General features: G+C 30.5%; 1 protein-coding gene across 1 annotated transcript in view; it reads right to left on the reverse strand.

Annotated features, from left to right (window-relative positions):
- Window positions 1–24,760, reverse strand: part of LOC111618162 — a 119,521-nt gene that overhangs the window by 50,680 nt on the left and 44,081 nt on the right. The window contains exon 3 of the mRNA XM_023359624.1: window positions 16,723–16,823. Coding sequence (XP_023215392.1) covers window positions 16,723–16,823 — 101 coding nt within the window. The remainder of the gene's footprint in view (window positions 1–16,722; window positions 16,824–24,760) is intronic.

A 24,760-nucleotide genomic window follows, 5' to 3' on the forward strand; every position in this document is an offset into this window, starting at 1 on the left:
CTTCTAGAGACCATTTAAAAAAAACTTCTTTCAACAAATTTGCTATATACTCTGATATATGAGCAATAGCCACTATCAGCATTTCAAGTACACATGATATAAATATATGGTTATATATAAAAGTTTTAATGGCATTAATATATCATTAAAAATAAAATGGCATGTTACAGTTAAATATGACTGATTATTTATCAAAGTCCACATATCAGTAGTTAAAGATACATGTTTCACTGTATTGATCATAACTTTCAATTTTTCTTTACACTCTTTGTATAAGTTGGGTACAAGTATATTGCCGATATATTTTGGCGAGGGTAGTTTATATCTTGGTTCCAATTCATATATAAACTGCACAAATCCCTTATCTTTAACAATAGAATACGGTTGTAAATCACATGCAATGAATATTGCCAATTTTTTATTTATATTAATTGCCCTTTTGCTATTGATACCAAAAATATCTTGATCATTGGTAAAATATTGACTTACATTTTCTTCAATGTTTCTCTTCTTGCTATTATTACTGATATTGCAAGATACAGATACAATGTCAACCTTGCTGAAATAATTCAGGATTTCTGTTATTTCAGATTCATTCAAGATACATGTATAGATGGGCTAAATTAAGAATTTTAAATAATGGCTTTCTTCCCGAAACCTTTTGTATTAGAAATGAAATGAAGCCTTTTCTGTGTTATATTAGATTTTTGGTTATGACACGTGATGAGTTGAAAGAAGTTTTCAAAAAAGGTATCTTGAATGAATCTGAAATAACAGAAATCCTGAATTTTTTCAGCAAGGTTGATGTCATATCTGTATCTTACATTTTCTTGTCGTGTCAATAGCTACTTCAATGATGAGTTTTCTAAATCTCAAGCTTTAGATGTTGAAACCCGAGTCATCATTATTGCTAATAAAATTTTTTAAAAATTCAACAGGATGTAAACATTTTATATGATCCCTTAAATTTGATGTATTTCCTGATGTCTTGTACATTTTTTTTTACATAAAGTACAGTTTGCAAGTTTGCCTTTCTCATCAATTTGGAAATACTCCCAAATAATAGTTTATTTCTGATGGACATTCTACAATTAATTAAAGATAACAGAACTCCGCAGCTAACGATTAAACTTAAAAAGAATAGATGGCATTTATTCAAGGGTAACAATATTAAAACTACTATATATAAATACATTAATAATAGAAAACTTATTTTTTATCATCATATTGATGATAAAAAAATAAATATTAGTTTCATGTGAAAAGTTCGATAGAAAATTGGACTATTGAGAGTGATGATAATATCCAACCATTACAGAGGGATTCATCTTGGTCCAGGATTCTTTTGACCAGTTCTGTAGTATACCTATTATTTCATATGTCTTCCTGATGTTTTTGGAGCATTCTAGTAATAGCTCCATATAATTGACTGTTGCCCGAGAGATGGTTTTGTAAAGGTATGGCATTTATCTCAGATTTTTCCAGCAAGTCAACATTATCTCTGTCATTGCATAAAAGACTACGTAAGATAGGTTGAGAAGCCAGTGAAACGATAAACCTGAATTTTTTGAGTCTTGGTTAGAACAAGTGGATGAGTATCTGAAGAACATAAGATGTTGAGTCAGAAAGAGAATGTGAAGAAGTGTACTAGAAGAGACATGAGTTTGTATAAGTCTGGAGAGGAAGGTGTGGAGAAAGTTGCAGAATGGATAGTTTATAAGATTGTAGTCTCCTTTTGCCTGCTGCTCACCCTTTTTGGATTATGAATGTGAGGATATGTATATATGTATGTATGTATGCATGCAATAGCTAATGATAGTGGCTTTAAGTATGGTATTGCAAGCTGTATTTAGATAAGGTCTTTTTTGTGTGTTCAGAGTGGATAGTAGAAAGCATGCTCTTTTTATGCAGTAAACCAAGTATTTGAATTTTGCATACTTATAACCCACCTTATGTAATGCAACTGATATTAACTGCAACTCATTAGCAACTGCTACCCGACTAGAGGGAAAGAGAAAGAAAGTAATTGTGATTTTTGAATAAAATGTTGGTTTTAATGTCATAAGACAAAATATGTTACATTGTAACATTATACTACAATGGGATTTTTCTGTGTACAATTTTTTCATGTGCATTTTATTCACAGAACCTAAGTCAAATTTCAAAATAATAATAGTATAAATTCAAAATAATATAAGTGTATGAAATAAATAAGGTTAAATAAAAACAATTTAAATTCATTTCACTTATTCAAGGACAGAACTGATCAGAAACAACTTCACACGTATATAGGATTGACCATGGGGTTACAGTGGCTGCAAGACACACAAGCTCAAAACTCAACATTAAAGCCCTGGAAAAATTTTAATGGCATTAATTGGTTAAAATTAATATTCATTTATACACTTAAACTGAATCATCTACATTAAATGCCAAATTGGCCATGTCTAATGAATGGCAAAGTATCTTGATCAAACACATTAACTGATTATTACGCTAATAATAAGTGCATGCACAATAACAACTTGTTTTTAACTTGCACATTCCTGACACTTACAGTATATTCATATCTGTCAATTTGTGATCTAATCTTTTTGTCCATTAAAATCAGAACTATTAATTATTATTCCATTCTGCATTTTGTATACATACATGACACCTTGTTTTTTGCTATTTTTACATACCTAATATACAATTTGTATATTAATTCCCAAATGAGAAAACAATTTGTACTAATAATAATTGTCTATGATTACTGTAAGCAAGTGGGGCCAGCTCTAGACACTAACAAAGCAAGGATGTGCTTGGGATAACATATTTTCAGAGCAGCATTTCTTCAAAATACCTCTAAAAAAGAAATTAAAATTTGATATGTGGACAGTTGTAAGTTAGCTGCTAGAGGAGGTGTGAAATAAACATAACAACAACAGATGACATCCTCATACATTCTGACAAGAGTATGATGATGGGATGTCATATTAGCTGGACCACATCTAGCATCAACTTGCTGGAAAAGAAACAAAAGAGTAAGATGACACAGAGTCAGGAGAATTTTGTCTAACTTCAAGACAGACCAAAGGTACATTTTTGTATGATCACCAGAACAAAGGCAAAAGTGACATTAATTTAAGTGGAAATCTTTCATGTCAACATTTTATCTTGGTATGTTCTAAATATTATGATTGATGTTCCTTGTTTTGTTTAAACTATTTTGAAAATAAATCAATATTCTGTTAGATATATTACCTTCAAAAGAAAGGATTCATATTGTTATAAGTCCAATTTTTCTTGCTTTGAGATATTTAAGATTTTGCATTTCAACCAATTTAAAAATATTGCCCAATGCTAATACGCTTATTTAATTAATTAATTAATAATTTGACCTTTCTTATACACAGTTCAAAAAATCATTTAAAATAAGTCAAATTTTAGCATTTAATCTTTTTAATTTCTTCAAATGGTAGTGTAATTTAGAAAAGTATACAAAATATAACTGCGGACATTTTCAAAGAAAACTGTATTTTAGACGAAACTCTAAAATATTTTAAATACTATTGTTTGAAAGAAAAATTTGAGATTGTTAGAAAAGAAACAATAATGTTAGGCTTTTTTTAACTTTTACTAACATATTTTTACTATTGTGAGAAGTTGTGAGTCGAGACTAAAGCTTGGATCACCCGAGGGCGGCATTGAGTTTGTTAAACCCACTAATTTTGTCAGTGGATGGATTTATAGCGTTAAAATCAAGCAGGAGGGCCGTATATAACGTTGAGTGGGGAGTGATGTGGATAGATTGATACGGTCCGATTTCCAAATAAATTCAATCAACATCAAATAAAAAAAAATTTAATGAGTTAAGTAAAGTGATGGATAAATACAAATGGCATAAAAATATATCTAGGTCGAGAGACTAAGCACACCTCTAATTACAGAGAGAGAGAGTTTACAATGGTTCAAGCATAATACCTCTTTCTGTTTGACGGATTTTTTGATGATAGGTGATGAGGGTTGAGCATTGATGAGAGGGTCAAGGTCTGGAGATGGCTGAGGGTTAGGAGAGGCAGTGGCCTAGACAGAGGACAAGGGTGTGGTCTACTAGCTTCTAGGAGAGTGTCCGTACCGAGATTCGGATCTCTGCCCCTTATCATGTGACCCCTTCCAATCGGATGGTTGCTTTTTATCCATATGACAGGAGGATATTCATCATGACTCAACTTGACATGTTCATCAAAAATATGCAATAACATCTTGCAACAGGAAGTCGAGAGTCGAAAAAGGAAGGTTTATTTCCCTTCTCTCATCCTTTTCCATGAAATTACAAAAATATGTTGTTTTTAATAAACAAATACTCTAATTTTTGAATTATGAAATAAAATTATTCCCTGTCTCCAGAATCTTGCATCATCAAAACTTTTTTTTTCTGTTCCCAGGCAGAACTGAGATTCGTTAGTAAAGACTGACCATTTGAAGATTTTGTCAATGGTGACAGGACCTAACTGTATATAAACACTAAGCACAATCAACTAAACCTTTAACTTCCAGTGACAAAAATTTTAATGTCAAATTGATGAACATTTTCAATCTTAACCAAGATCTGCATCAGGTCACCAATGATATTCCAAACTGGGATGTGCAGAAACAGAGGTAAAAGGTTTAGTTGATCATGCTTAGTATTTAATTCCAGTCATTGAGAAGAAGAATTTATTGTATATGAACATTTATATGAAGACAATATCTGTTGTTAACTTTAGCCTGAAAAACTTTGTTTTTTGCAGCTTCATTATTGTAACTACTGAAGTCAATAAATGTACTGTACATTTTAATTACTAATATTATTATTTTTATCACTCTCTCCCAACTCAACCTCATCAATCCCTACCTCCTCACTTGAGCAACGGCAGGAACATGCAGCTAGTTATTATTAGTGCTATTTTTCAATTTATTTAAACAATATTTACAGAAATACTAAGCAAGAATGTGTGCTCTGTTACAAACAATGCATCAGGGTGGTTTTAGAACTAATGCTAAAAAAATATCACTTGTAGAATTGTACAGAATGACCATAATATGGCCACATTAAACATTGTAGCTGAAGTAGGACATTGCCATTGTTTATTGAAATCATGTGCTCTCTTTCATTAATTTAACCAAAAAACTATATACTATATGATTAATGTTACAATAATATTTATTTATTTAGTTTACTTAAGAGAAAATTTATTTTAGTGATCATTTAATCTTCATCAAAGATATAAAACTTATAATAAACTGGTTACATTAAATAATTAACCTAAATGTTATTTAATGCACACATATTGACAGCATCCCGTTAAATGGCATCACATCAACATATGCTTTGTCACATCACCTGATGACACCAACAAGTTTGAGAATTCATTTCAATGATCGGTTATATCAATGGTCAATACTGACACTCACTTATATATTATTCCATATACTGTTTTTTGTCAGGCATATCTATACTTTTACACTGTAAGGATTGCACAAAAATATGCAAACCAGATACAATTGGCAGTTGTTATGTGAGTATACAGTATATGCATCGATCATAAACATAAAAAGTATAAAATCCAGTATAGGAAAATTACTCTTTGTATTGATAAATATGTAGACAAAAATAACAAAATAAGTTTAGCATATTTACTGTAGAACGAGCCCAATATGATTAACTGCAGAGTGTAAATTTTTCAAAAATGAAGGCAAAATTATAAACCAGACAAGTTATGCTAGTTTATAAGTAATCTCTTGGTTTCCTATGTGTAAATTTTAAAGTCATTTTAGCTGCAATTCAAAATTTTGTTATTTCTTAATTGTGTTGGTTAAAGAATTGTAATCATCCCATTCTTCACCATATTCCTCACCCTTCTTTCATTAAAACACGTACATCTATCTTTTCATCACTATGCTTTGTATTCAATATTCCTAACACTACAGTCAATCTATTTCAGGATAACATAAATCCTAAGGAGAACCTGAACTACATTTTGGACAGAATTGTAAACATCTATTGATATAGGGGAAGGTGAGGCAAGATAGGAGTATAGCATGTATGGCATTTAATAAATGCTTTAACTTAGTAGCAATATTACAAGTAAATCTGCACCCAGTAGTAGTAGATGATAGTAAAATTGCTGTCGTTGTTCAGTGCTTTTAGCCTTTGGAAGCAAAAATGTGGTTGACAGTCAAAAATACATCAATAATTGTAATGTAATTACAATACTTACAATAATTAACATAATTTGTTACAGTTTGAAAACACCAACATGTAAGTAATGCAAAATTTCTTAACATTTTGATACCTTCTATAAGTAGAGGATTCTTTTAGTTTCACATGACTGTATAAAATCTTTTATTATTATTATTATTGATTATCAAGGAGTTTAAGCAAGACATCAAAATGACATCTTGGGGCAAGATCAGGAATTGTGTGAGGCAAAATGAAGCTACTTCATACCTCTCTTGACACTGAATGCCTTTACTGTGGATATTTGTATTCTGTTTCAAGTTTCAACAGAAGGCTGAATATCACCTGGGAATATTGCTCATTTGCTGGTGAAAGTGATTATGATATTCACAGCACATTTGTGAATATATTTGTGAATGTCTTCAAGAAAAATAAACTGCTATAGTATAAAAATTTCTGAAATAACCCTTAAATATTGTTTCATTGCTAGTTTAATGTTATTTGATCTTTATAATTATGAAAACTAAATTTAATTTGAACCACTTCACATCACCTCAAAACACAGCCTGTCTTACCTCACTATGGGCAAGATAATATATTTGGCATTGCAAAAAAGGAGAAAAGATTTAATAATTTGAGTTTTTTGCCGATCATAGTTGAAATAAGCATCTTTGAGCATTCAATGACATATTTTTCTCAAGTGTAAATAATTAATTATAAAAACTTAAAATTTCTTAATGACCTCATCTTTCTCTATATGATATCAAGGGACATTCTAGTTCTTCAATATTATATTTAATGATAATTTTTATATTTCTGTAATAATTTGAAAGTTAAGAGTATTAATATTTAATAATTAGTTGCTGTTTAAAAGTTTATTTTGTTTCTGCTTAAAATACTGTGTATGAAAATTTGATATTATATATTATTTAAATTGTACGAATCAATAAAGGCTATTGCCATGGCAACTTTGTTATGAGATAGTAAAAATAAACAGCTGAATTTTCTAATCAAAATAAATTTGAAGTTAATTTTAGAGTTTAGAGCAATACATAATTCTCAGAATAACATACTCTAATGTATGTTAATCTGAGAATGTAATTCAAATTATATTTCTTAATTTCATAATTTACAAAGTAATGAATTTCTTAATTGTAGTATTTGCTTGTTGCATCTATATATGTATATTATTCCATTATAAATTCTATACAACAAGAAATGAATGCTTTAAAAGTTTTAATATTTCCATTCCCAAATTTATCCACATCCAAACTTACAATGAATCATACTAAAAATATCAATCAAGTATAATTTTACCTTAGGAAATAGAATTCTTTTTGGAAGACCCTGTACCATTTTACATTATTTTAATTATGTTAATTACTACCTGAGAACATTATAATGTATGAAAATTAATTTGAAGACATGGTTACCAATTTCAGACAGACTACCATAAACAATTGACAACCTGACCTTTCTTTTTAGGCTGCTTGGCCGTCAAGTTTAAAAACATTCCTTTAAAAAACACAGAAAAATATCCAATTAAACTTACAAAGTTAAAATTGGAACTGGTGGATCTTACAGCCATCTTCATTTTTCTTTACATCCTTACCACTCGGGGATTTTCCTCAGTAGATATAAAGCCTGAAAATCCCTGAGTGGTAAGGATGGAAAGAAAAATGATGTCTGTAAGATCCACCAGTTCCAATTTTAACTTTGTAAGTTTAATTGGACATTTTTCTGTGTTTTTTAAAGGAATATTTTTAAAGTTGACGGCCAAGCAGCCTAAAAAGAAAAATCAGGTTGTCAAATGTTTGTATTCTGGAACACAAAAAGTGAATAAATGGTGGTTACCAATTTCACGCAGACAGACTACATCTTCAAATTAATTTTTGTAAAATTGCCATCCGACAAAATTCTACATTAGAATGTATATTAAAATATTGGAAAACTGTTCAAGTTTCACATTTGCATATTGCAATTTTTCAATTTGTGTACCTCGCATCATACGGCACACATCTGACTGATACTCAAATTCTTCCTCTGTTGTCACTCCTCCCATGGCAGCCACAATTCTACAGTCCATACAAATTACTTGTGTTACAAATAATGAATGATTCTGGCTTGTATAATACAAAATGTCTTCTCTGTTGTGGAGTTGCTATTTTCATTTATGGTGCTTTGTAGAGTCAGTAGACGAGACATTTAAATGCAGATGGGAGATGAAACATGGACAGTTACTCTATTGATTGGTGTTTGTCACATATTTCTGAGATAATAATTAACATAATTACAGTGATTTAAAACAGTGTCATTTAACAGCATATAATTGTATAGTTAAATAAGCTTTGCTGTTGCAAAATCTTTTTGTAATATAAAAATTTTATATATAAGTGTTTCACACTATAGAAATAAAACAATTCAAATTCCCAAAAGAAATTTGAAACATTTACATTATTAGAAAAATGCATAAATGCATTAATAAAACTTTACAATCATCAATTCTACAACCACACACCCTCAACAGTAATGTAAATCACATACAACACTATTTTGCCAAGGAAAACGTTTTCAGTTTGCTCTACAGGACATCTTCAAGAGTTAAATTACATTCTGTCCTTAAAATATAGCATTCTAACAGAATTTCAAATACAGTGGGTGATTGATTAATGAACAAATCGGACAATGAACACCTCACAGAACAAACACAAGAAGAAGCAACGTAAAATAACGAATACCAATTGGTCTTCTCTTGTCTTCAGGCAACAATTCAAAACTTTTCAGAGTGCAGGATACATCGACATCGACGCTCAACCCAGTATATACTGATCGGATAGTATTCCTCTGAACTTTGATACTCCTCCTTGTAATTTCAGCATTTTATTTTTCTGACAGAAACAATTCTTTTATAGTATTCGCGAGACTGTCGGGCAGGCACTCGTTAAGTTTTGCATCAGTTTTTATTTTTGAAAGATGAGAGTATAATAGCAAAGGTAGAGTGGGCAGAAGATATCAGATGTTGCTGGGCAGCATGACTTGAACAGGTCTACAGTAAACCGCAGTTCAATCTTATCTAAGAAAAATACAGTATAATCGAAAAGATTCAAGCATCTAAAGGAGTAACAAATATCACATCTGAGAAATAAAGAACATTGAAGAGCTCATAATAGAACCTGAAATGATGACAGAAGAACGCCAAGAAACTCGGTGAAATATGTTTTCTTTTGAAAAAGAGAATTAATGTTGATATCTGCTATTAAACATTTTTTCGAAGAAGTGGGAGGACGTCAGACAAATGGTCTTAGAATGGCATCCAGACTAGGTTGAGGTTAATAGGCTTAGAGATCTCTATAATTACAAATTATAATGCTATTAATTACTTCTGAAATATCCTAAAGAAGAGAGAAAAGCAATTGACATTAGACAGATTCTTTAAACCCCACAAATGGAAAAGACATGACTAATAAAAATGCAAGACTGTGTATATGTATTTTTATTATTACATATAAATAAATGTAGTAAGAAAGTATATATATTTTTTTTATTTTTTGGGTTCTCCAGAATAAATTAATCAAATTCCCATAAAAACCTATGGTAAATCGATAATTGGTTAATGAACAATTCGGATAGCAAACAAAGTCTTGGAATGGATTATGTTCGTTAACCAATCACCCACACAAATTTAAATATGAATAAAAAAAAAAACACAAAACAACTTTAAAAAGATGAACATTACACAAAACCAAACTCAAATTAATAATAAAAAATGAAACATATAATTTAATTACAATGTGTAAATATAAAATGAGAAGCAAAATATGAAAAATGTATAGAAAGATTACTACTGCTATGACCCAAGGGCAATCTACAAATTGGCATCTATTAGTTTTCTCTCCATGATGTATTTCCATGCTGATGGTAACCATTCAGCGTCCCTAGTGTTCACACAACTGTCTATTACCCTGCTTCTGTACATTTCTAATTTTTTCATGCTCATCACTGATGATGGGGAATGCATCAGTTTTATGTAGTTTGCATCCTTCCAATTTACAATTGAGCCTTCCACCAATGCCTCAGTGGACAACACCACAAAACTATCTGTTTTTTGATGTTGTATTTATGTTCTACTTCAAGATTTCTTTTTGTGACTATGATTTATTATTCTTTCTTGATTCCTGTTGGGTCAGTCATTTCTGCACATGTGAAAAACCTAATGACCAGGAAACAATCTGGAACTGATCAGGTTACACTTAGGTGTGGGCGCGAGATTTGGGGATGTCTTTTGTTCAGGTCAGTTAGACAGGCAGGATGTGACTGGTGTCCAGTCCAAACCATTTAATATCTAACAAAAAATTGGTTTAACAGCAATTTTTACAATTAGAGATCTTTACACACTAAGATCCTAACAATTCCTAACTTTTTTTTTTAAATACAGAATTCTATAGACTCCTCCTTGTATTTCTTTTCTTGATTTTTCTTTATCATTTTATGTCCCCAGTTACAAGCATATTGTGTAAATTGATCTTACGTAACTTAGAAAAAAATATCCTTACTTTTGTCACGAATGATATAGTTTTGTACAAAAGATATGTTGATGATGTGTTTGTAATTTGGAGAAGTAACAGCAGGATGCAACAATTTTTGAACACACTTAATGCTAACAATGATGGTTTGAGTCAAATTGGAGGAAGAAAGTATCAATACAACACGCATACATTTCTTGGAAATTGACATCATATTTAAGAATGGAAGTTTATACACAAAAGTTTACTTAAATCAACACATGATCCACTATATATCTCGTCATACTCCAGTGATCTACACCTGCACAGGTATAAACTTTTGGCTTTTCAACTACTGACCAGAAGAGATTTTCTATATTGTACTATCAATAATGACAGAATAAGAGCTTAACAGAATTAAAAATATTGCTGTAACATTGAGATACAAAAAGAAATTCTAAATAAAAATATAACTAAAATATATACTAAATAAAATAAAACTAAACTAAAAATAAAAACTAAAATATTATATAAAATAGAAAATTGTATTGAAAGAAGAATTGTTGAACATTTTTGCATCACCGCGTATGCAAATGTAATTAATTTAAATACCGGGATGAACGTTAATGCATGCTGGGAAAAGTTGCTGGATATAAAACAAGAACAATGATTAGTAACTTGATGTATCTACTGATGAGGTCACTAGAGAGGCGAAATTCTATAGTAGAGTATATCATTTACAGAATAAAAGCGTTGGTAATAACGAAAGTTTAATTTGTTTCTCGTCATTTGTTTTGTCTTTTTGACTTGAATTGTCCTCAAAATCGAAAGTAGATTAAGTATTTTTTACTTGTTTTTAACTGAAAATAATTTTTATTTTTAGTGGTTATTAAATATACTGATCCCATTGTTTTTTAATTATTGAAAAAGAAATTTGTCAAAGATCTCATCAAAAAGTTTAAGAAAGACAAAGGAGGAATGAAAACAAGAAATAATAAGATATCTAAGTTCACATATAATAAAAACTTAAAGATCAGCATAAATGAGATTGCAAATCGTAAAGAATCAGAACTGATATTCAAGAGTGTCCTTTAGAATGACAAAGAAAAAACAAAAAAAGAACACAAACAGGAGTCTATAGAATTCCGTATGAAAATAAACAGTCAAGAAAAATACATCAAAGTCACAAAAAGAAATCTGGAAGTATACTTTAAAGAAAATAAATACAGTAGAGCGTCATCTATCCAAATCAATTGTGGACTGGGGTTGTTTGGATAACTTACTTTTCGGATAACCAATTACGTACAAAAAAATATATTAACCTATCCCACGTTGAAATTTTTCTTTGTTGCGTGTCGCTTCGTGTTGAAATTTCGTCAATGTTAAGCCTAACGTAAATTTTTAAAAATAATAATCGTGGCTATTGTATCGTTAAAAATTATTTCTTTATTTTATACAAACAAAATAAATATATTGAAAAATATAAAAACAAAAAAAATTATATTTTGAAAGTTAATCTAATATCAAAAATGTTTGATTCAGCACCACACAATCCGACTGGAACGCTTTCGGTTAAACAACATTTCGGTTGATTGGCTTTTGGATAAATTATTCTCTACTGTACATCAATAAAGGACAGTGTTGTCCACCATGGTACAGGTGAAAGGATCAATTGTAAAATGGGAGGAGGATGATGACATAAAACTGGTGCATTCACCATCATCAGCGATGAGAATGAAAAAATTAAAAATGCACAGAAGCAGAGTAATAGACAGTTGTCTGAATACTTTTGACACTGAATGGTTACCATCAGCATGGAAATACATCATGGAGAGAAAACTAAAACATGCCAATTTGTAGATTGCTCTTGGGTCATAGTAGTAGTAACCTTTCTATACATTTTTCATATTTGGCTTCTCATTGTATATTTAAATATTATAATTGGGCTGCAATTTGAAAAGATTGTAGATGTATAAATTCCCACTGTTGTCCATCCATCTGTCTTTCCTTAATCTTGAGAATGGAGTTAGATAGATGAAAGACAAGAGGAGATATGGAAACCTTAAGGGCAGAAGGCCCTATTAACTAATTTCTGACACAAACCAGAAGTCATGTTATTTGAATTCAAAAATTTTCCCATGAAAGATGTTAGATAGATGACTGGATGACTATTGTTAAAGGAAAAGTATGATGTACTGTACAAGGGGAGGCCATTACTAATGTGATTATATGTTTATTATTAATTTAAGTTTAGTTTTGTGTAACATTCATCTTTTCAAAGTTGTTTTGTATTCTTTTATTCATATTTAAATTTGTTCTATTCAAAATTTCCTTAGAATGTTATATTCTAATGACAGAATGTAATTTAATGCTTGAAGATGGCTTGTAGAACTAGCTGAAAACGTTTGTGATAATTATACAAACACTTTCCTTGGCAAAATAAGGTGTTATATGTGATCAATTCTACAGTTAGTGAGAAAAAGTAAATCATTTGTTTACTGTATTTGTTGGCATATAAGACATACTGTTCCCTCCTGAAAAATACTTTCTGAAAATATGATGTGTCTTATATGCCAGCACGCGCGCGCGCACACACATACATATATATATATATAATATATTTTTATTTAGGAAATGCATAGTTGTTGCAATGTTGTTGTTGTTTATATTTGAATATCTTTTTTTGTTTTGTATCTAAATACATTTTAAACACCAACTGTATAGAAATTACAGTACTTTCATTTTTGAAAAAGTAGCATTGTTCATACAACAGTCAAATGTTAAATGCAATATTGTAATTGACAATAAGTACGCAATATATAACAATAATCTGTGTGTAAGTGCCACAAAAACAAAACAATTGAAGTTACTATGTGAATTTCAATTTTATAATAAGGTTAAAGTAAAACAAGAATAAATTTAAACAATTAAAAATTACAATTTTCATGATGAACTCAGGATATTTTCTTCTAATAATAATTCTTCAAAAATTAGAAGTTCAGACTATTTACAAAAATATTGACTCATGACATTGACAAAAACATCATGAAAATTAAATTTACTGGTTATAGCTGTATATTCGTTTGTTAATGGTTGTCTCTTTGAAAAAACAAAGAAAAAAAAGTTTGTATGTATATTTGTTGTAAAAGAAAAAAACTTCCTTCCTTTTTTAAAAATTTTTATCACTTAGTTTGTATCATTGTTTGTCATTTATAGCAATATTTTCATCATATTACATTTTACGCCCAGTACTGGTGTTTTAGTAGAATATGTTTCAAAGAAAAAACCTGTACGTATGATTTTTTTGAAAACTTTATATAGTTTTTTAAACTACTTGTGTGTCACTAAATTTTATGATTTTTATGATTATGTTATTATTGATTATAGCAATTGTTAAGTCATACTGCAATTCATAACAATCCAACTGAGGATAAAAAGAAATGTGTAAAATCCTTAAAGGTACTAGTAATTTGTTTATGTTGTGTTACTTAACATCTAAATACTTTCTTAATTTTTAATCTGTATAAATTTTTGTCAACTTAATATCTATAATTGTAATTTATAGAGCACTGAAGAGGAACTGGAAATATGAAACCAGTTCAAAATGCATATGTAAAAAATGTAATAAAAGAATTCATTAACATGATGCTGTAAGATAGTCTACTGAAAGAATACATCAGATTAAAGAGACAACCATTAATAACATCATGAAAATTGTAACTATATGCAAATGAAAAGATAACTCGTATCCACCACTAGAGGGCTAGAACCTGATACAAATTGGATAAAAACTTGATAGTAGGGTGAGCTAATGTAACGGGTACTTCTGTGGTTGTGTAAAAAAGGATTAAGTGATAGACTCGAAAATTAAATATTTTTGTAAATAGTCTGAACTTCTAATTTTTAAAGAATTCTAGTTGAAATTAAAAATTAATTATAAATTCCTCACAATGATTGATACTCCTTCAGTATGCTTTCTGGTGGCTTTGAATATGTTATCTATCTTTTAATATTTATCTTGTATACTAGTACTTTATCAATTAACAGGACTTCTTATACTGGATTTATGGATGCAGAAATATAGTCTATAGCCAAATTTCTGGAAAATTGGAGAAAGCAGAGAATGGAAAATTCAGCCGAAGAAATAACAAAAAATAAAAATATTATTTCTGATCTGTAAGACTAAAATTCTGCATCCGTAAATCCAGTATAATAAGTCCTGTTAATTGATAAAGTACTAGTATACAAGATAAATATTAAATTAAGATATAGGTCACAAAGGCATAATAATGTTATCTACCTGTTTATTTCCACAAATCCCTATGTTAATAAAATGCTATATTTAGTTATTTAAAATATTAAATGTTGGTTGGAAATGCAGTACACCTAAATGATGATATTGTATTATATAACAGCATGTACACACCAACTGATTACAACATACATATTTATGTGATGAGATTAGAATTATGAATGGCCTTGGGAATCATGCACCATTATCACAATTACTTTTTCGTTCAAATTACAATGGGAGTCCCGGAGTAGAACTTTAATATAGTTGAGGACCATCAGTATTTTAACATTACTTAACATAAACACATCTACTTTAAATATAGTAAACTTAATTATCAGCTTTACTAAATCAAAGAAATGAAAATTTAGAAAGGTAGTTGTCACTTCTAGAAAAATCAGCTATAGAGATTATAAATAAGAGCATAGCATGGATATAAAGAATATTTAACTTACAAGTAAAGCAATGTTTTCATATTTGTGAAAGCAATATTATTTTCAAGACAAATTTAATTTATTTTTGTTTAATTTATCCAAATCAATTACAGTAGAGTCCTGAAAACTCGGCACTGGATAACTCGGCCACACCCTGGCAGGGCAAAAAAATCCTTAGTTAATTAATTTTCATTATAGACAGCTTTATAAAAGTATAAAAGCTCTCATAAAGTATTTTTCTGAGGTCTGTCTTATCAGGTAAATTACTGTACACAGTGTATTCATTAATTTTCATTTTCATGTAGTAAAGGCTCTATGCCTTCATAAAGGACGTACTTTTCCTTTGTTTAAGGGTATTTGGGCAGTTTATTCTCTGTTATATTCTCAAGTAAACAATACATACAAGTACAGTACAGTATTTTCTGAGGAAACACTCGTACTTATTTTTTTTAACCCCATTCCCGATAACCCGGCATTTTCACAAACTCGGCCACCCTTCGGTCCACATTAGGCCGAGTTTTCGAGGTTCTACTGTATATTTATTTTGTTTGTACAAAATAAAAAAATAATTTTTAACGATACAATAGTCTTCGTTAAGCTTAACATCGACGAAAATTCAACGCGAAGCGACACGCAATGGAGAAAAATCTCAACACGGGATAAATTAATACAGTAGAACCTCGAAAACTCGGCTCTCGATAACCCGGCACTCCGGATAACTCGGCCACACCCTGGCAGGGCGTAAAAATCCTTAGTTAATTAATTTTCATTATAGACAGCTTTATGCCTCATAAAGTATTTTTCTGAGGTCTGTCTTATCAGATAAATTACTGTACACAGTGTATTCATTAATTTTCATTTTCATGTAGTAAAGGCTCTATGCCTTCATAAAGGACGTACTTTTCCTTTGTTTAAGGGTATTTGAGCAGTTTATTCTCTGTTGTATTCTCAAACAAACAATACATACAAGTACGGTACAATATTTTCTGAGGAAACACGCATACTTATTTTTTTTAACCCCATTCCCGATAACCCGACATTTTCACAAACTCGGCTACCCTTCGGTCCACATTAGGCCAAGTTTTCGAGACTCTACTGTATTAAAAATTTGAACTAACACTGCCATATAAGAAAACCAACAATACAATCTTCAAAATATTAGAAATTTTTCAATAATCAAATTTTGAATTAAGAAAAGTTTACTGTACATTAAATCACAAATATATTATTTATATTATATTCATGTTATTTGATAGCGAAAAGATTAGAAATATCAAAAGTAAATCTTACAGAAAAGTTCTCTCTTTTTCTATTCATTCTGTCATCAAAGTCAGGATTTTTCAACATTTTGTCTCTTGGATTGGCCTCTTCTATCTGAGGAAATTGTGTACCTGTATAATATAAAAATTACATTAATTAAGATAAGTACCTCTTATTATTTAATGAATGTAATTAGTATTTAATTAGGCAAATAAATTATAATTAATCAGTTAAAATATAATACTTATTTTGTAATTATTAGAATTTTAATTAAGTAAAAAAATCAACATTTTAAGTAGATGTATCAATTTCTTTATATCAAAAACAGAAAATGTTTAATACAGTAATTAAAAATAGAGCCAAAAATTCCTATATCAACCTATTATGTGATATACATCATTATATAGTTAAGATAAAAAGTATTTTATAATATACAATAGCGAAGTTGAGGCCAGAGTTTTAAATGCAAAAACTGTATGTCGGACGTTCAGCGTCACTTTCCTGTAAGCCTAGAAGTTTGACAATGGTATTTGGAATACCGAGCATGATTCCACTGACTATCCAAACACTATCGTCAAACTTCTAGGCTTACAGGAAAGTGACACTGAATGTCCAATGTACACGTTTTCGCGTTTAAAACTTCGGCCTCAACCTCGCTAATATTAGAATAGCATTCCTTTTCCAGAAAAGTAGCTAAATACCTTTACAATTTCAACATACATTTAATTAAAAATGAATATTTTCAGTTTATTTTATAAGATATCTTCAAGTTTACATTTTAAAGTACTGTACTGTACATCAAACAGGGTTTGTCCAATAAGTATTGAGAGTGATTTTTTCCCACCAGTGGGAAGGGATGGAGGACTGTTTCTATGTGCGGGATCGGTGATGGGGGATGTCACATAAGCTACAAGACCTGGCTCAGTTGTCTCCAAGCCCTTGGAGAGTATAGATCATGACTGAAGTGAAAGTGTGTTTAGTGCTCATGTAAAGAGTCAAGATGCAGCAAGAGCATCAAGCAGCATTTTTCCATCAAATTTTGTGTTAAATTGAACAAATCCACTACTGAGACTTTCGATATAATCCGTGAGGCTTACAAGGATGAAGCCATGTCCAGAACGTGTTTTTGATTAGCATAAAAAATTCAAAGATGGCCAGCAGACGCCAAAGATGAACAATGCACTGGATGTCCGACAGTGATCCGAACCAATGAAAATGTGGCCAAAATGAGAAAACTTTTGAGGATTATGGTCCATCACATCCAAAAGGAGATTGCTGATACCTGGATGCTCCATCATGACAATGTGCCAGTCATACGTCTCTAATTGTGAGGGAGGCACTGGCCAAACACAACTTGTCAACACTGTTCCAACCATCCTACAGTCCAGATGTGGCTCCCTGACTTCTTTTTGCTTCCTCATATCAAAGGATCCTGAAAGGACATCGTTTCAGGATGATTGAAACAGTCCAAGCAGCTTCGACGGGGTGCCTGAACAGCCTTGCCGTTGCCACCTTTCAGGAGGCATATGAAGACTGGAAAAAGCATTGGCAGCAGTGTATTGATGCAGGAGGATCATATTTTGAAGATTATTAGCTCACTGTACATATATCTTCAATTATTTTTTTTATGACTTCAGTCCTGATACTTATTGGACAAACCAAGTATAAGTACAACAGAGCAGAAAACAAATTCCAGAAATACTAATGATCAAACAATTTGAATCATTTTATAAACCCTTGTGAATATGATATGTAATATGATTCAAATCATCTTGAATATGATATGTAATATGATTCAAATCATTTGTATTTTCAAAGTTGTTTTCTGTTCTATCTTTAGAATCTGAAGATGATTTTTAACCAAGATTGAAAACATTAGTTGGTTATTAAATTGTATTTTGTTACTGAACTTAGCTGTATTTTGAGTTAATTATGAATAAAATACAAATTAAAATTCTTGATAAATTCTAATACAAGAATGGAATAATCCACTGTTTGATTACTTTTACCTGTTTGATGATTATGCTTGAACAAATATAAAATTGCAAATGAAAGTGGCTCAATTCCCTTAACTGAGATACTTTATGTACTGTACAAGGTGGTAACAAAAGTTCATCATAGTTATTATTTCAACAATTAATAGGGCAATTACTGTAGATCTTTTTCCAATCTATACTACACCAGCATGCACTAAACAATAGAGCAAATTTCCACCTTCTCCAACCCTTCTATCAAAGAGGGCTATTATAATTTCAGCCCTTAATGAAAATAGAACATTGTCAATTATAATGTTGTAACACATGAAAAAGTATGTACTACAGGTAACCCCCGTATAACATGGCACTTCTATAGCACAAATTCACTCTAACACAGTTCGAGAATTGGGAACATCCTCGTATAACACGGTGCTTTTATAGCACGGGTTCACTCTAACACGGTTTGGGAATTGGGTAAAATCCTCATACAACATGAAATGTAATAAAGGGTACATTCTTTTATACCTCCATGCAAGCATTCTAATTGTTTCCGTGGCTACTTTGAATGCTCTTTCAACAAATAATCCATTTAATGATTAAATTTTACAATTGGGACCCTTCTTTTGCCTCTAAAAGCTCATTTTAGAATTATAGATTCCTCCATCACAATACTATCAATAGTGCGGGCGCTGCCATCTTTCTTTCACTGTCGTTCCTAAATGCCTACAAACAGCAGCACACTCCTGTTGCAGAGCGACTGCTATTAACAAACGCACCCAAAAACTGTTACCAGTTGATGATGCTCATGCTGAGATCATCATATAGGATAAATAATCCTCTGGTAAAATATTTACTTAAATAATAAATAAGTATTTTACCTATGAAAAAAATGAATAATAAATCCAATTTAAATAAAGATTTAATAGCATGTCTTAATTTTTGGAACCTAACCCCTCTTTTCGCACTAGTTCTTTGTTTCGTATAACACGGATTCGCATAACATGGCAATTTTTTGGAACGTAACTCCCATGTTATAGGGTGTTACCTGTATTTCCTTTTAGTGTAATCCAAAATATCGAGTGGAAATCTGGAACTCACTATCAAATATGACAAGTAAATACTTCACTACATAACAAGCAAATTATCCAGTTTAATAGAAAATATCATTTTAACTTAAATTGTCTGCAAATTCAACTATTTGCATTGTATTCACATTATGCAGTGATGCACTGCTACCCCTTGCATCACTGCATAACATGAATACAATGCAAATAGTCTACTTAAAATCTGAATTGCTTGATATCTGTTTAATTAATTAGCCATATTGTAGCCCAATAAGAATCCAGCTGTAACATTTGATTATTAAAGTTACAAAAGACTTTTATAGCATGAAGATTAGATCAAAATCAAAAAACAATCAATACTTTTTTCACTTATCATTGACTGAATGGAATATTTAATAATTAAAAACAAAATTTAATTAAAGTGAAAATGAGATACACTTGTTAATGATGATGATATATCTAATTTTTCACATCAATTTTTATATTTTCTAGCAATTCAGAAATGTAAAAGAGGAACTGACTGGATATATACAACACAAAAACAAAGCCTTTCAAAATACAGCAGCAATTTAATGTATACAAATGTTTTCAATGACTTTCCTTGGGTAAATACATCAAAAGAAGAAATGAAACAGAGTATAAAAATTTAAAATTCCAGGTTGCAGATTTGCTGCAAACTGTTTACAGAACACTGTTCTGTAAAATGGAATTTTAAATTTTTAACATTGTTTTTCATTTCATTCCCTGTTCTGAAGTATTTGCCCAAGGAAAGTGATTGAAAATAATAGAAAACATATGCATTAAATTGCTGTTGGATTTTTAAAAGGTTTTGTTTTCTGCATTTAAATTTAATTGTCAAATAAAATTCAGCTATTTCAAGATATGATAGAATTTCACATCCTATTCAGAACTGAATAATCTCATTAGAGATCTAAATTTCTTCAAAATGGAACTAAAATTTCATATTCTGACTCTCAAATTTCCTAGAAAAGAACAAGACAGTAACTTCAATAGATAATAATTTCACTAAAAAGAAATCATATAACTTCATGTATATTTTAATAAATAAAGTACAGTTGACCCCCCTATAACATGCATTCCTATAACGTAGCGAAAAAATTGTAGCAACATTCGTATAAAGGAGCTCCTAAAACGTCGTCACCGACTCGTTTCGCGACAAGATTGATAGAATCTGGACCAATAGTGGATGAGCAGCCGAACTACTTTCCTCCGCCCTGCGCCACGCTACGGAGCGGCTAAATTGAGTTTGCTATCATCTGTACAGTATTATATATAAATTAGGTACTGTACATATAATTATATATAAATTAGGTACTGTATATATAATTATATATTAACTTAATTTATTGTAACTTTATTATAATTATATATNATTCTAGTATTGATAATAAAACTATTATTCGACAGATTATTTGAAATCTTAATTTATAAAATATCAGAAATTAGACCATGAGTAATGTCATGTTTTAGATAAAGTGAATGAAAAAACTGGAAAAACTTAAATAAAACTTATTTGATCTATTCGTGTAAAAATAAAAAAAATTCGTTTTGGTGTTATATTATTTCATACAATTATTGTGTTTTAATTTTATTCGATATTAAAACATTTAATACTTTCATATTTTAAAAATTGACTTGAATATTCTTAACATTCGGATTATTTCCTTTGAGTAAAAATTACTTTTGTGATTAGAAAAATTAATTTTGTGATTAGTGCCACTCAAATTTATTTAGGAAATTCATTGAAAAATTAATTTTGTGATCTGAAATAATTTTATTCAACAAGTTGTTATTTGCAATTTTAATTTAATTGACATCTGAAATTAAGTTTGTGATCAGTATGTGTCTAATTACTACTACTATTCACAAAGCTATGTTAAATTTTAATTTACCTAATTATACTCATATCACGTCTAAATTTTTAATACAGTTGTCCCTCTATAACACGGTAGATACGTTCCGTTGTTTATGAATCGATTTCTTACGGAAAGTAGTTCGGCTGCCCGATTACGTTTTACCGAATTATAGAAGTCTTTTTTACCAGGTTTGTACGGATACCGTCGCAATTTTTACGTCGTCTTATAGGAATCGTAATTATAGAAACCTGTGTTATAGGGGGTCTACTGTAATATTAGGATTATGTGTAAAATATAGAAGCAGTAAAATTGTCTTTTACGAAGACAATTAAAGAACTCACTGAAAATACTATTAATTGTAAAAAAGCCATCAATTAATTAACATAAAATTGAAATATTTATTTTTTGAAATACTATCTTCATGTGTTAATTATAATGATAATGATAAGAATTTCATTTTGAAAAATAAACATAGGGTCTTCTAAAAAGAATACTATACATTTTATGTTAATGTAATAACTAACATAATTACCCAAAAAGTATGATTTTTACATCAATTCATAGAATAACTGTTTGAGTTTCATCTAACATCCACATTCAATGTGGATGTTAGATGTTCAGACCCACAGTGGCCAAGCAGTTCAATTCCCTGAACACTGGTAGTTTGGTCAAACATTTGCACCTTGCCAGGATGGGCTGACCATATGGAGTTTTCTGGGTTTTCTCCACATTTGTAATGCCCGAATAGGGGCCAGTTTTCTTTAAAAAGACCTCCTGGAAAGCACCACCCTAGGCAGATCGCCCAAGTGTTGCAGTGCCGTAATTAAACAAAAACTAGGAAGAATCAAAAACAAAAATGGCAATTTCACAATAGAAAAGGCATTTTGTATTCTGCAGTTTGCAAAGTCAATATCAGTCATCACTGTGCAAAAAGAATGTTTGTTTTACACGAAGAATCTCTTTAAAAATGGTTGAGGAACTCATATTGCACAAAGACTGATTCCAACTTCGCAAACTACAGAACACAAAATGCCTTCTCTGTTGTGGAGTTGTTTTTGTTTACAACATTTCTTAGAGGCAGTAGACAAAAACATTTGTATGAAGATGGCAGATAAAACTTGAACAGTTACTCTACTGATTGATGTATTGTATGACTGTACATTGCATACTTCTCAGATGATAATATACAGTAGAACCCCTCTAGTCCGCCCTCGGCTAGTCCGTCACTCCGGTTAATCCGACCGTGGTCGCAGTCGAGAAACTTGTCCCGACTCGTCGGTGACTCACCGTTCGTGGCGTTTTTCTGTGTTCGTTACAGTATATGTTTTACATTGTGTGTACATGTACAGTTTTGTGTGTGTTTTCAACATGTCAGGAGTGAAACGTAATCACGTTACTCTTTCATTAAATAAAAAAATTAGTTTTTATTTAATGAAAACTTGACTAAGGACTACAAAGACTGGACAAAGACTGCTACAAAGACTGGACAAAGGGGAAGATTGTTTATTTTACTTTTTTCTGATAATCCGACCTTTTTTGCGTTCCGACCATACCCCAAGTCCCAAAGGTGACGGATTAGAGGGGTTCTACTGTAATTAGTAATTTAAAATGGTAGCATTCTTTTCAAATTATATTAATACTTCAAAAAGAATGCTACCATTTCCTGTATATTAATACTTTTTGAGTTAATCACATTAAAATGTAATTAAGAATTTTGGATACTATTTTAATGAATATAGCATAGACTACCAAAATTAATTATTTCTTTGCCTGTTAAGTGTTAGTTATAGAAAGTTTTCTAATTAATCTATCAAAAATATGTACCAAATTTAATCTTTTAAAAATACAATAAGCCATATGATTAGTTTTTTAATTTTACTTTCTAATATTTTGTAATAAGATCATTAAATGGCTCAATTTTATAAATTTTGTAATTTATAGGATTACCATTAACTCTAAAATCATAGAAAACTTTTATGTTTATTAGCTGATTTTATGATTATATGCCAATAAAATACTTAAAATTCACAAATATTAAAATTTAAAATAATTTGTAACACTGTCGTAAACTGTGACAAAAAATTATATTTGAATATTAGTCAAGCACTTGGAATTACCTGGAAAAAAAGCAAGAATGCTGTACATGAACACTATTTTGTTATGGCTAGATAATGGTATGCAATGTGTAATGCATATACTAATAATATAGGAAATTTTGAATGATGATTAGAACCTTACAGGAATGGTTTCCTATGAAAGTTTCAAGAATATTCATATAGGGTAGGGGTGGCAAATTGGTGGTGCGTACGGAGAAATCATCTGACAAGTAATGTATCATATTTTGATTTATCATCTGTCTTTTTCAATCATCCTTTCGATTTATCACTTAATTCTTCTTTTTTCAAACAGCTTTTTTACATTTATTCTAATTAAAGTATATTCATTTACTTTATTTAAATATAGTTATTTGAAGTCTAAAACTTGGGCATGCATAAACAACTTTAAAGCTAAGTATGCTTACTATATGGCATGTGGGCTCAAGAAGGTTTGCCACTCCTGATATAGGGGGTCCAAAAAGTTAATGCATTAGGAAAGGTTTAAGTAAAGTTTTACATATGATATTGCAATTTCTCATACAGCAAATGCTGGAAATGTCCCAAGGAGGTCCAAAAATCTGGGAGAGTGAGGTCAGACCTAGTGGACCAGATTCCATGGAAGATTGTGTAATCTGCAAAGAAGTATTCCAAAAACTGTAGTCCAAAAACCAAAATGTTTGTGAGTGAGTGGTAACAACATCTACTGCAAAGTGAAAAATGCAGGACAAATGACTTATGGGTCTCGTGAACTTATGCAGTGCCATATGTTTAACTTTAATATCATTACAAACTTCTCACTGCAAAGTAACTTCTCGGACAGCCTATATATAAATTAAAACCAAAACTCAAATTGCTATCCAAACTTACCCTAAACTGCTTAATGCTTTTTCAGGTTATTATGTAGACCAGGGGTGTCCAACCTTTTTGTTTCTATGGGTCAGATTAGAAAAAGTCAAGGAGTTTTGGGCCACAAGTATATATAATATATACTTGTGGCCCAATATACAAGTACAGTAGAGCGTAGATTTTCCGAATCAATTGGGGACTGGGGTTGT

The sequence above is a fragment of the Centruroides sculpturatus genome, unplaced genomic scaffold, assembly GCF_000671375.1.
Source record: "Centruroides sculpturatus isolate CEXI.00-Female unplaced genomic scaffold, Cexi_2.0 scaffold62, whole genome shotgun sequence".
NCBI classification, from domain to species: Eukaryota; Metazoa; Arthropoda; class Arachnida; order Scorpiones; family Buthidae; genus Centruroides; species Centruroides sculpturatus.